Here is a 15185-nt window from a genome sequence, read left to right as displayed (position 1 = left end):
CGAAGTCGATTTCCGACATGTACTCCTAGACACGAAATAAATTCGCAATTGCAAATATGGACAATCATCAACCGTATAATGGAATGACGACAGTGAAAATATGCGCCATAGCGATATTCTATCCCGTATTTCCCGCTTATCGCGAGCAGTCGCCATACCATTTGGCTATCCGAGCACAACTCCCAGATCCACTCAAACTTCCATATGTCGTGAGCCAGATGTCTCCAACTCGTCAGTCACACATACATTACGTATATTCTTGTATAGGAGAGACATTATACTTGAAAGTCACTTTCCCGATGTCGGCGGGTACGTACGATATTGCAGCGCCTGTGTTATTCCGAATTACGATGCAATGTTCTATCGGATATGCATGCTTCTTGTATAAACGAGATGTTCCTTCAGACTTGTATGCATGTCCGAAGGAAAACTGTATAGTAATTCCGAATAATACTGGCTCTACAGTATCTTACTCCTAGACGTTTCTCGTTTTTAGATGAGTCAAAACGAGATCTTTTCACAAAATAATCTTTGCAATTGCGCTGAAAATCTAACCATTTGCATATCCAAGCACGCAACACAGTTCATGTCATAGTTTGACTTTTCTTGCATGCCGCCTTCTTGGTTTTACGATTTTAGTGGCCAATGTTGCAGATAGTTGCTACCCGATAACGTGGTGCCTCCTCGGGTAATAAGGTAACTTCCTAGTGAGTGCAGAGTTTCAACAGCGCAGCCTGCGTTCCCATGTGCAGTGGACGAACTGGTCTGGGTCGCGGGTTGCCGCCCCGCTAGGCGCGCTTGCTGCGCCCAGCCGTTTCAGGTCAGTGTCTAAGAAAGATATAGAGTCGTGTAGCATCGGTGGCTGGGACACTGCGAATGGATTTAAGCCACCTAATCGGAAATTCCATGAGCGTAAAGGAGGACATGCAAAACGTCGGAAAGACAACTCCACTTCAGTGAACTAAGGTGAATAATCTTGTGCCGTATTTGATGTCGTCAGGGCAATATAACATTGTATGGGATAGTGGTCGATAATATGTCAAGTATATACGATGTAACAGGAACATTTCGTTTAGTGTCACTGTTCATGTGTGATTTAACACACCCTTATCTACCACTAGAAATATACACGATTTTCGCAAACAGTCTGAAAAGTTTGTAAGGGTGTGACAGGGTAGGTTTTGCTGCGAAATAATTCTTAAGAAGAAAGGTCGATACGTTGCATCGTTTCCGAGTTAATTAGAACTGTAGTTACACAATTAGCCAGTTGAACGCGGACATTTAAGCGGCTCGCTGTAGGACGTTAAAAAACGTTTTCTTTGTTTGGTTTCCTAAAACCGAACATAAGAGCGGTACAAAAAGTGGACATAGGACGATAGTACGGTTGGAGCCAAAGGCAGACCAGTCTCCGGCGCTGTCACCTACTGTATGCGAACAACTGACATTAACTGGGAACGTACTGCTCAGCACAACCTACTCTGCAACGCCCCAACAAACTTTCCAGACTGTTCCTTGCCATCCTATACAGAAAAAATACCGATATGTGTTGGATAACAGAGAATAATATTTTTATGTGAGCTGTACACAGCGCGTGCTGAACGTTCACTTGAATTTGAAATAAGTGAAATAAACTTCTTGTAACATGGCGCAAATACGGACTCTCCGCCTCACAGAACAGTTACTTTAGGACCAGACCCATGCAGCCAGTCAAATACGTAACGGAGTTGTACTTAAGGCAGTATAGCATGAACTGTCTACTTATCTTCAGCTCATTATATGGACCAAATTTTCAAAACACTACGAATTTAAAAATCTGGATCATATCCCAGTTTTGAAGATTAATTTACAATTGCACTTTTTACTTTACTTACAAAGAGATCTCGTTATGATATGACGCTATAATAAAAATTTAGAACTTATCTGTTCATTGGAAATAAGCTTCCTTTTGCCTGTAATCCATACTTCCTATGCGAAGAACGATTCATTTAAAATTTAAGAAGACGTAGAAACTATTACTCGAGTAATGAATGTTGCAAAAGAAAAAAAAACTTACGCAATTGCTTTAGGATACTCGCAAGAAAAATGCAACTGACCGTACCTTCCATCCTGCAGGTACATTTTCAAAAAAATGGTTCGAATGGCTCTGAGCACTATGGGACTTAACATCTTAGGTCATCAGTCCCCTAGAACTTAGAACTACTTAAACCTAACTAACCTAAGGACTTCACACAACACCCAGCCATCACGAGGCAGAGAAAATCCCTGACCCCGCCGGGAATCGAACCCGGGAACCCGGGCGTGGGAAGCGAGAACGCTACCTCTCGACCACGAGATAGGGGCGTACATTTTCACTCACAAAAAAACCGTGATCATATGCTTCTGTAGTTTTCGAAACACATTCCTTGACCAAAAAAAGGAAACATCCAGAACACATAGTCGGATGTCAAAACCTCGTACACCTGCACACCATCGGCGGCTATGTAAGTAATTGGAGCTAAATCCTGAGTGATCAGTAGGACGGCAACTAGGAAGAATTAGTATTGTTCGTGTTTAGTGTTATTACCTGGCCTGGTAGGGTACGTCAGTGGTGTGAATAGCGTCAGACGTCCAGTGACCACTGTGAAGGACACATAGATGCCGCGTACTCGTGTGAGACAGCGTTATCAGCACGTGACAGAGTCTGAGAGAGGCTTCATTGTGGATTTCCATTTGGCCGGCGGGTCGACTTGTGCAATAGTTCCGGTCGACCAAGTCAGATCACCACAAGGCAGGACCGCCGTATTACACCAAATACGTCTGTATCTGCTACCTGAGACTCTGCAACATTCTGGATCTTCCGTATCACTGGCCGGAGACTGTGAGCATCCAGTCTAGAGAATTACCGCTCGACGCGTTGGTTTCCGTTAATATCATAAACGAGTGCGTTTCGAAAGGTGACGTGACCAGGAAGCTTGGAGTGCTGATGGATAACGCCGCAGTCTGTTCAGAAACGAATCGTGGCTACTCACTAAGGGGTGTTACCATCGTCGGGGAGCCTGGCGGATATCTGGGAAAAAATCCTATATTTGCAATTTTTGGGGAGGTACAGCGGTGTTGTCCCTGGCGTCATGGTCCGTGAGGAGCCAAAGGGTATGACTTTAGGTCATGGTCGATAGAGACTAAAGCTAAACCTGATGGCACAATGGTACGTCCTCGTGCGTTACACCTCGTGCGATAGAATCGTTGTGCCATATTTCAACAGAACAGTGCTCGTTCACTCATAGCACGTGTTTCTATCAACTGTCTGCGTGGTGCTGAGGTACTCGGTTGACAGCTAGACCCCCCACATCTGTCCTCGATAGAACATGTGTGAGATCATCTCGGACGTCAACTTCATCCCAGTGCCAATACGCAGGATATCACGAAACAGATACAACAGCTGTGGACCTGATTACCTTGGGGAAGGATACAACGGTTTTCTGACACCCTTCCCAACAGAATCAGTGTATGTCTCCACGACAGAGGGGATGCAGCGACATACTAATAAGTGGGCTCATACTGCTAAGGTCTTTGTAAATTTGACTCGTCTTTCTAATCACCGAAATAACATCACATACTCTGTCGGCCAGTGTAGTATAAATCATAGTCTATGACGACGTCAACGTGTAAGCACTACTCACAGACGACAGGTGGCAGCACTAGAACAGAAGGTTATATAAAAGGTATCAGTAGGATGCGGAAAGAGTGCCGCTGTCGTAAGAGGAAACGAAGCGATTTATCTGACGTACAAAAGGACATGATCCTTAGTTTTCGGGCCAAGGATCGAAACATTTCCGAAATGGCTAAGTCTGTAACATGTTCGCGTGACGCCGTATTTTGAAGTACACAGTGCATGGCAGAATGTCGATACCCAAAACCGGCACCGAGGCAACAGTGGTGTACCACGAGCCATAAGATGACAGGGGTGGACGACAGCTGCAGACATGTGTACGGGTCTATAGACTGCCACTCATCGACGACGAAGTCTGGAATTTGCACCCTAACAACGCAACTGGACGACCACTGAGTGATGACAGGGGGCTTTTTCAGGTACGTCCTGAAACATCTGAAAGCAAACACCCTGCAACAATCTTCGGAAGCGTCCAGACCGGTGGAAGGAGCGCAATGGTCTGAGGCTTGTTTTCGTTGCATTCCCTGGACGATCTCGTCAATCTGGAAAGCTGAATAGATCAGCAGCTTTATCCATCTATCCATAGTGACCATGCTGTTTGTTTTTCCTTGGTAGGATGGCAACTTCCAGCAGGACAATGCAATGTGTCTCACAGCTCGCAATGTACTCCTCGGATTAAAACCCAATCAAGACACAGTGGGACCACCTCGATCGGGTTGTTCGCACCATGGATCCTCAAGCTAGAAACTAGCACAGTTGGCCACTGCTCTGAAGTCGTCATCCTTCTACATCCCTGTCCGTATCTTCCAGAATCTCACTGACTCTCTTCCTGCTTATTCGGCGGTTTGACAAGTGGTCAAATCAATGAACAGCTTATACTGACAAGAATTTTCCAAAATTCTCTACCGTCACGAACTTCCAGGAGTATCATATGGTTTAAGGTGCGTGGCAAAGAGAACTTGGATGCAATTTTCTTGCACCAGTTCACAAGTACGTCAATGTACAGAAAACGCAGCACAGTTGTAGAACATATGTAACAATAGATACCCCATTTTTCAATATCTTGTTTATATATGTGAGTGCGTTTAGAGGCTGAGCATATGGCAAGCACGATTCCAAAACCAAATTTAGAAAAAAATAAAAATGTATTGTATGTGTTACATGCTGATGAGAGAATAGACAAGATGAAACCCAGTGCCGACAATAACACCAAGAGAGCCGCCGAGTTTAAAGTCTCCATCTGACACACTGTTCACCACCAACATTGTCACAAGCCATCAGTGCACGAGACACATCGAACAGGTTTTGAATCTGATGTAGGACATTGATGCAAGGTCCGATGATATGGAATTTGACTATGAACCTACATCTCTTCCCTGTGCCGGCGAACAGACTAGTAGTGACTAAAATTTGTTCCGCTTCCAGAATTCGAACCGGTTAGCTTCGAGTAGAGCGCTACCTCTTGCGCGTGTGTTGGCGATCCCCGCTATGAAAGTGAGTCAGATTTGAAAACGCAACACGTTTACGCTACCAGGGATACAGAGCATACGGGCCGCCGAGCTCCAAAACTACAGCATTTAACAAACGGTAGACTTGTTATCTTCTGCCGAACAATTCCACTACGGTCTAGTGGCAGTGCGATCTATAGAGATGTTGACACGACTCGGATTATCTTGCGTGAGGCGTTCAGAAGCCACTGATCGCAAGAATGAATTACGCATATCGCTTAATGAGATGAAAACGAAGCCATCATTAGTTTGAGGAACAGTGAATAATTTGCACCTCGGCAGGTGCGCGGTTAGCGAGGCGAATTGTTGACCAAAGGCGCGCAGTCCGGAACCGTGCGACTGCTACGGTCGCAGGTTCGAATCCTGCCTCGGGCATGGATGTGTGTGATGTCCTTAGGTTAGTTAGGTTTAAGTAGTTCTAAGTTCTAGGGGACTAATGACCACAGCAGTTGAGTCCCATAGTGCTCAGAGCCATTTGAACCATTTTGTTGACCAAAGGGGCCCGGGTTGGATTCCCGGCCGGGTCGGACATTTTCTCCCTTCGGAGACTGGGTTTTGTGTTGTTCTTGCGTTAGTACCGTCATAATTGACATTAGGCTATTGAGACAGCCGTATGGACAGGCCCCGAAATCCAGTTAAGAAGAGAGAGAGAGAGACAGAGAAATACTGAAAAATGGTCTGACACAGTCTTGAGACACAGAACATGACGTGACACGCAGCTTGGCGCCAGTGGACCTAGTTGTTTATGGTGGTAGATAGTGCCAAGTGGCAACTGTGAAAGTGGATGTAATATTAAGGGTGATTCGCTCAAAAATCCGCCTAATAACTATCATCATTATGTGAGACATACTATACAATATTCAGCCTTTAGTGTATCAGAACTTAGCAAACATTTTTCTACATCTACATGGATACTCTGCAAATCACATTTAAGTGCCTGGCAGAGGGATCATCAAACCACTATCACAATTCTCTATTATTCCAATCTCGTGTAGCGCGCGGGAAGAATGAACACCTGTATCTTTCCGCACGAGCTCTGATTTCCCTTATTTTATCTTGGTGATCTTTCCTCCCTATGTAAGTCGGTGTCAACAAAATATTTTCGCATTTGGAGAAGCAAGTTGGTGATTGGAATTTTGTGAGAAGATTCCGTCGCAACGAAAAACGACTTTCTTTTAATGATGTCCATACCAAATCTTGTATCATTTCTGTGACACTCTCTCCCATATTTCACGCGAATGCAAAACGTGCTGCCTTTCTTTGAACTTTTTCGATGTACTCAGTCAGTCCTATCTGGTAAGGATCCCACACCGCGCAGCAGTATTCTAAAAGAGGACGAACAAGCGTAGTGTAGGCAATCTCCTTAGTAGGTCTGTTACATTCTCTAAGTGTCCTGCCAATAAAACGCAGTCTTTGGTTAGCCTTCCCCACAACATTTTCTATATGTTCCTTCCAATTTAAATTGTTTGTAATTGTAATACCTAGGTATTTAGTTGAATTTACGGCTTTTAGATTAGGCTGATTTGTCGTGTAACCGAAGTTTAGCGCGTTCCTTTTAGCACTCATGTGGATGACCTCACACTTTTCGTTATTTAAGGTCAACTGCCATTTTTCGCACCATTCCGATATTTCTTCTAAATCGTTTTGCAGTTTGTTTTGATCTTCTGATGACTTTATTAGTCGATAAACGATAGCATCATCTCCAAACAACCGAAGACGGCTGCTCAGATTGTCTCCCAAATCGTTTATATAGATCAGGAACAGCAAAGGGCCTCTAACACTACTTTGGGGAACGCCAGAAATGACTTCTGTTTTACTCGATGACTTTCCGTCCATTACAACGAACTGTGACCTCTCTGACAGGAAATCACAGATCCAGTCACATAGCTGAGACGATATTCCATAAGCACTCAATTTAACTACGAGCCGCTTGTATGGCACAGTGCCAAAAGCCTTCCGGAAATACAGAAATACAGAATCGATCTGAAATCCCTTGTCAAAAGCACTCAGCATTTCATGAGAATAAAGAGCTAGTTGTGTTTCACAAGAACGATGTTTTCTAAACCCATGTTGACTGTGTGCCAATAGACCGTTTCCTTCGAAGTAATTCATAATGTTCGAACACAATACATGTTCCAGAATCCTTCTGCATATCGACGTTAATGATATGGGACTGTAATTTAGTGGATTACTCCTACTACCTTTCTTGAATATCTATGTGACCTGTGCACCTTTCCAGTCTTTGGGTACGGATCTTTCGTCGAATGAACGGTTGTATATGATTGTTAAGTATGGAGCTAATGCATCAGCATGCTCTGAAAGGAACCTAATTGCTATACAGTCTGGATCAGAAGACTTGCTTTTATTAAGTCACTTAAGTTGCTTCACTACTCCGAGTATATTTACTTCTACGTTACTCGTGTTGGCAACAGTCCTTTATTCGATTTCTGGAATATTTACTTCGTCTTCTTTTGTGAAGGCGTTTCGGAAGGCTGTGTTTAGTAACTCTGCTTTGGAGCACTGTCTTCGATAGTATCTCGATTGCTATCACGGAGAAAAGACATTGATTGTTTCCTGCCGCTAACGTACTTCACATAAGACCGGAATCTCTTTCGATTTTCTGGCAGGTTTCGAGACAAAGTTTCATTGTGGAAACTGTTATAAGCATCTCGCATTGAAATCCGCGCTAAATTTCGAGCGTCTTCAAAAGATCGCCAATCTTAGAGATTTTGCGTCTGTTTAAATTTGGCATGTTTGTTTCGTTGTTTCTGCAACAGTGTTCTGACCGATTTTGTGTACCAAGGAGGATCAGCTCCGTCGTTTGGTAATTTATTTGCTATAAATCTCTCAACTGCTTCCGATACTATTTCTTTGAATTCAAGCCACATCTTATATTTTCTTGTATTATTAATTTGGAAGCAGTGAAGATTGTCTCTCAGGAAGGCATTAACAGAATTTTTATCTGTTTTTTGAATAGATGTATTTTTCATTTATTTTTGGAGGATTTGGGGGTTACAATATTCAATCTCGCTACGACAACCTGTGTTCACTAATACCTGTATCCGTTTTGATGCTCGTTATTAACTCTTAGTGGACAGATGGCTACTTCACCGGAATAAGACAGCTGTTACGGGAAGGAGCTATCCCACAAGTGGCACTTCATCATCCGTGGACAAATGAAACGTCACTTATTCTTCAAAGACTTTTACGAGCTTCACCTACATACTTGTTGGGCCGACCACTTTCACCTCACGAGGTTCTGTAACTGAGGCCACTAACACATCCCAGTGCCGTGGCTCGTGAGCCAGCGGTAACCCTCTCGAATCCCTGTGTCTGAAGATATTTACAACCATATTCGTGTTCTAAGGTTGGTAGACTACATAGTTCATCTGTACTAAAGTAACGAACTCGTAGACTGTTGAACGAAGTAGAATGGGTATTTATTTCTAAAGTTTCAAGCGAGCATGCGCAACATATTTTTTCGCTCTAGAAACCAGATGAAATACTGGGTGAAGAACTACTCACGCTCTTCGATTTCGCAGCGCGATTCTTTGCATGGTAACAATACAAAAGTGTAACAAAATATCTTCCTGTACATAATTTCGGTACAAAATTGACATCAAGGAATGGAAATTTGGCAAATCGCATTTAGTACATGTGTCATTTTACTCTAATATCTTTTATCAGAACTGTCCAGATAGTGCAGTTACCTTGCTCCATCCAGTTTTAGATATCGATATTTCTGTGTAACGTAAGTGCAGTAATGATTTTGGTAGTTGTACGATGTCGACACTGGCAGCTTCGCCTAATAAATCATCTTTATCTGGCATGCAATTACTATTATCTCTCTAAGTGCACCTCTTAGAGAACGCCAGTGTACTTTTTTTTCCTTTTTGGTACGTTTATCATATATATTGTACTTATCAGTCTCCAAGTGTACAATGTTGTTAGCATTAATACAAATTTTCTGACGACTATTGGAATCGTATTTTTTCTGTTTGAAAAAATGCTACATTGCCTGACAAATAAAACGAAGCACCCAGAAGACATTATCGGGTGTCAATGTAACTTCGTATACCTACACACCATCAGCAGGTATTTCAATAGAGTTGCAGTCCTCTGTGACTGGTAGAACGGCCACCAGAGTATATTATTGTCGTTCGTGTTTAGTGTCGTTACCAGGGCTGCTAGTGTATGTAAGGAGCTTAAACAACGTCAGTTGTGGAGCGATAGCCGTGAAGATCATGAAAATGCTGCCAACTAGTGTCGTACAGCGTTGTCAGCAGGTGTCAGGTTTTGAAAAGGGTCTCACTGTGGGTCTCCATTTGGGTGGCTGATGGAATCAAGAAATATCCCGATTTCTGGGGCAATCGGGTATCATAGCGGCGTGATGTTGGACTGCATGGCAACGTGAGAAAAGGCATATTAGTCGTTAAATTTCTGGAACAACACGTCACCCCACAAGGGAGAATCCCCCTTATTGTGCACCAAACACATTTGAATTACTTCGCATCTGGGCCTGCCATCCGATAATACGTAATGGACTCTCCTAGAGAATAGCAGAGTTCTGGCGACGTAGTGTGGAAAGCCACTGGGTATGATTTTAGGTCGCATCTGGTAGTATTTGAGGGCACAACGATACGTCATGGGCAAACTGCGTCCTCATGCGTCACTTCTCAAGCGGCAATATTGCAGTGGCATTTATGAACAGGACAATCCACAGATTCTCTCTGTAAAATGTCCACGCGATGTTGAGATATTCCCGTGGTCGGCAACATTTCCAAATTTGTCCAACAGAACATGTGTGCGACCAGGTCCAACATCAACTCCACCCAATTCCAGTATCCGGAATGTGAAGGTAATCTTACAAAAGTTATGGGCCATGTTGTCTCAGGGCACAATACAACAGCTTTATGACTTATTTCCCACATGAATAAGTGGATGCATCCAACTCAGACGGAGTGCAACGTCATACTAATAATTGGGCTCCTTGCAGATATAACTCGATTTTGTAATCACTGGAATAACAACTCATACCCTCTCAACACATGAAGTTCATTTCGTTTATCCTTCCACTTTTATTGTCAGGCAGTTTATTAATTCCCTATTTGACTCTGTATTCAAATAGGTACATTTATTGGCTCCCATTTAAATAACAGTACTGAAGCCAGAAGGCTCCATCTTCAAGTACAAATCAGGTTGAGGTGTTTTATACCTGATTATGAGTGGATGAGCTATGTTATATTAACATGATATGCTGACTGATGAGATGTACGTAGATTCCCGAAATGTGTGTCTGAAGATGAGGCCTTGTGGCTTCGAAAACAACTGCAGTTAAAGAAAAAGACAGATTTTATGTAAACTAATGGTGAAGAGGGGAGAAAGGAAGAAAAGGAACTAATGGTATCAGCTGCGTCGAAACTTAATGCTGAATCAGCGGTCACTAGTAAAAATGTTTGCCGGATCGCGATTCGAATTCAAGAACTCGTACTTACCTGCTTATTAGGCAATTGCGCCAGCCACTGTTTCAAAGTGCTTATCGCACATGCGCAGACTTTCTCGGTACGCTCCGTAGTCGACGCACACTCCCAAATAGCGCTGCCTACCCACACTCCCCAGCTACATCCTCCAGGCTTCCTAATTTTAGATTCCCGCACTGAAGGTTTTAGATTCATTGCCCATCGAGGGTTATCAATTACATGAATGCGTGATGTCTGTTCTTTAGGACACAGATACCACACATTCATAGAAATATAGAGAAAAGAAAGAGTCGCACGGTATTATCAGCTGGGAAATCCCAAGCTGTAGGTTCAGCTGCCTGATCACATAGAGTTTTCTATCTCAACGTGCAGTTGCCCCTTTCCTCACACTGTGTGTGTATTATGTCATAAGTGTTTTTACTGATTGTATGTGTGTATAGTGTATTATCATGTGTGATGAGAGATGACAGAAGGTGAAATCTTGTGCTGGTATGCAGTTCCTTCGTATTGTTTGACTAATTTGATGCAGCTCCTTACGGTAGTCTACCCTAAGAAAGTTTCCTCTTCTCTGCAGAGTTACTCAGTCCTGCAGCCATCTGAATGTACTTACCACTATCAATCCTCGGTATCCTTCTACAATTTTAGACCCCACTACCGCCTCCACTGAAAAAATAACCATCCCTCGATGCCCCAAGATGAATCCCAGCAATATCGACTCCTGTTAATCAAGTTGTCCCATAAATTTCTTTTGTCCTTAGTTATATTCAGAATATCCTCATTAATTATCCGATCTACATTTCTAACAATATTCATCCACTACCGTTAGTGTCTCATTAGAAAACTCATATACCGCTTTTAGTGTTACACATCGTAACTTAACTCCCTCATCATCGCCTGAATTTATTAGACTACATTGCATTACCGCTATTTTACTTTGGTTAATGTCACCTAACGATATTTTTTTAAGACATTACCTGTTGTATTCAACTATTTCATCAATTCCTTTTAAGTCTCTAAAACCAGTAGAATTTCTCGACAAACATCAAAGTTTTGACTTCTTCCCGAACTTGAATGCCCTTTTTAACGCTTGTTCAGCACACAAATTGAAAAACGTCGGGAACAGGCTACAGCCCTGTCTCACTCCCTTCTTAGGGCTGCTTCCAGGTTCCTGCAGAAGCTTTCGCTCCCTGTATTTTATCACTACCGTCTATAGAATTTCATAGAATCTATTCAAAGCAACATCTTTAGTAGCTTTTTTCTATATCTACAAATGCCATAACCGCAAATTTGCTTTCTAGTAAGTCTTTACCACTTTCTAAATTTCCTGATCCTGTAATTCTACTTTTTATATTTTTGCGCCACAGTCACGTGTGCATTTCACAATGCTGTAACCGGTTGCGACCAGCTTCAGACTGTCAACAGACAAAGAATAAAAGCAGACCGCTGTGGCAGAGCAGTTCTAGGCGCTTCAGTCTGGAACCGCGCTGCTGCTACGGTCGCCGGTTCGAAACCTGCCTCGGGCATGGATGTGTATGATGTCCTTAGGTTACTTAGGTTTAAGTAGTTCTAAGTCTAGGGGACTGATGACCTCAGATGTTAAGTCCCATAGTGCTTAGAGCCATTTGAACCATCTGAAAGAATAAAATAACATAATCAACAACTTAACCTCGCGATTCCCACAGTTTGAAATTCTGTGACCGGTGACCCTGCTAAGTGTGACCGGACTTGTTTTGTGTTGCAGGAAGACAGGCGGGCGGCCATGCGGTGGCTGCCATTGTTGCTGCTCGCCCAGGTAAACAGCTCGCAGCTCACCCAGCCGCTGCCGTGTAGGCAGCCGCGCCAGTCGCATCGAGCCGCGGTAGGGAAGTAATCGCACTTATCTGCTTCCAAGGTTGTCGTTTCTCTGCCGGTATGAGAAGTGAATCTAAAGTATAAAACCCATCAAAAGTTCCCTGTAGTATTTTATTGTATTATAAAAGTTTAAACTTTTATTCAGAATGTTTATTTGAACTCAACGAAGCCTCTGCAGTGTTTAGGCTCTGTTTTCATTGCTTAGTTTAGGCCTAGCACAGTTCAGTATAAGAGTGACACATCATCTACATCTCCGTGCACATTCCGCGATCCACCGTACGGTGCACTGCGGAAGGTCTCTTGTACCACTGCTAGTCATTTCCGATCCTGTCTCATCCACAAATAGAGCGAAGGAAAAACCGCTATCTGTTTGCCTCCATAAGAGCCCTAATTTGTCTTATGTACGTTGGCAGGGCTAAGCAGGGATGGCTAGAGGACAAATGTAAGGATGTGAGGCATATCTCACTAGGGGGAAGATAGATACTGCCTAGCCGCGCGGGATTAGCCGAGCGGTCATGGACTGTGCGGCTGGTCCCGGCGGAGGTTCGAGTCCTACCTCGGGCGTGGATGAGTGTGTTTGTCCTTAGGATAATTTAGGTTAAGTAATGTGTAAGCTTAGGGACTGATAACCTTAGCAGTTGTCCCATAAGATATCACACACATTTGAACATTTGATACTGCCTACAGGAAAATTAAAGAGACTTTTGGAGAAAAGAGAACCACTTATATGAATATCAAGAGCTCAGATGCAAACCCAGTTCTAAAAAAGATGGGAAAGCAGAAAGGTGGAAGGACTACATAGAGGGTCTATACAAGGGCGATGTGCATGAGGACAATGTTATGGAAATGGAAGACGATGTAGATGGAGATGAAATGGGAGATATGATACCGCGAGAAGAGTTTGACAGAGCACTGAAAGACCTAAGTCGAAACAAGGCCCCGGCAGTAGACAACATTCCATTACAACTACTGACAGCCTCCAGAGAGCCAGTCCTCACAAAACTCTACCATCTGCTGAGCAAGATGTATGAGACAGGCGAAATACCATCAAACTTCAAGAAGAATATAATAATTCCATACCCAAAGAAAGCAGGTGTTGACAGATGAGAAAATTACCGAACTATCAGTTTAATAAGTCCCGGCTGCAAAATACTGACGTGAATTCTTTACAGACGAATGGAAAAACTGGTAGAAGCCGACCTCGGGAAAGATCAGTTTGGATTCCGTAGATATGTTGGAACATGTGAGGCCATATTGTCCCTACGACTTGTCTTAGAAGATAGATTAAGGGAAGGCAAACCTACTTTCTTAGCATTTGTAGACTTGGAAAAAACTTTTGACAGTGTTGACTGGCATACTCTCTTTCAAATTCTGAAGGTGGCAGGGGTAAAATACAGGGAGCGAAAGCCTATTTACAACTTGTACAAAAACCAGATGGCAGTTATAAGAATCGAGAGGCATGACAGGGACGCAGTGGTTGGGAAAGGAGTGAGACAGGGCTGTAGCCTATTCCGGACGTTATTCAATCTGTATACTGAGCAAGCAGTAAAGGAAACAAAAGACAAATTCGGAGTAGGAATTAAAATGCATGGAGAAGAAATAAAAACTTTGAGGTTCGCCGATGACATTGTAATTCTGTCAGAGACAGCAAAGGACCTGGAAGAGCAGCTGAACGGATGGACAGTGTCTTGAAAGAGGATATAAGATGAACATCAACAAAAGCAAAACGACGATAATGGAATGTAGTCGAATTAAATCGGGTGATGCTGCGGGAATTAGATTAAGAAATGAGACGCTTAAAATAGTAAATGAGTTTTGCTATTTGGGGAGCAAAATAACTGATGATGGCCGAAGTAGAGAGGATATAAAATGTAGACTGACGATGGCAAGGAAAGTGTTTCTGAAGAAGAGAAATTTGTTAACATCGAGTATTGATTTAAGTATCAGGAAGTCATTTCGAAAAGTATTTGTATGGATTGTAGCCATGTATGGAAGTGAAACATGGACGATAAGTGGTTTGGATAAGAAGAGAACAGAATCTTTTGGAATGTGTTGCTAGAGAAGAATGCCAAAGATTAGATGGGTAGATCACATAACTAATGAGAAGGTATTGAATAGAATTGGGGAGGAGTTTGTGGCACAACTTGACTAGAAGAAGGGATCGGTTGGTAGGACATGTTCTGAGGCATCAAGGGATCACCTATTTAGTGTTTGAGGGCAGCGTGGAGGGTAAAAATCGTAGAGGGAGACCAAGAGATGAAGGATGCTGGTTGCAGTAGGTACCGGGAGATGAAGAAGCTTCACAGGATAGAGTAGCATGGAGAGCTGCATCAAACCAGTCTCTGGACTGAAGACCACAACAACAACAACAACAATAACAACAACGTTGGCAGCAATAGAATCGTTCTTCAGTCAGCTACAAATACCGGTTCTCTAAATTTTTCAGTAGTGTTCCATGTAAAAAATCTTATCTTTCCTCCAGGGTTTTTCGTTTGTATTCAGGAAACATTTCCGCAATAGTCGCTTGTTGATTGGACCTGCCGTGACAATTCTAGCAGACTGACCCTCAAATGCTTCGATGTAGTCCTTTAAATAGATCTGAAGGGAATCCCAAACACTCGAGCCCTGCTCAGAACAGGTCGCTCTAACTTTCGATGCATGACCTCCATTGTAGATGTGCTACAGTTCCTCAAAATT

The 15185-nt window shown here is 43.0% G+C and overlaps 1 protein-coding gene across 2 annotated transcripts in view; it reads left to right on the top strand.

Annotated features, from left to right (window-relative positions):
- The window catches only part of LOC126282270 (mucin-2-like), a 237250-nt gene that overhangs the window by 12058 nt on the left and 210007 nt on the right, over positions 1-15185 (top strand). For both annotated transcript variants that reach the window (XM_049981882.1, XM_049981881.1), the window contains exon 2: positions 12379-12429. In XM_049981882.1, coding sequence (XP_049837839.1) covers positions 12397-12429 — 33 coding nt within the window. In that variant the 5' untranslated portion in view covers positions 12379-12396. The remainder of the gene's footprint in view (positions 1-12378; positions 12430-15185) is intronic.

This window comes from Schistocerca gregaria, chromosome 7, assembly GCF_023897955.1.
Source record: "Schistocerca gregaria isolate iqSchGreg1 chromosome 7, iqSchGreg1.2, whole genome shotgun sequence".
Classification (NCBI taxonomy): domain Eukaryota; kingdom Metazoa; phylum Arthropoda; class Insecta; order Orthoptera; family Acrididae; genus Schistocerca; species Schistocerca gregaria.
The sequence above is the reverse complement of the archived record's forward strand: the minus strand, read 5'-3'. Positions and strand labels throughout refer to the sequence as shown.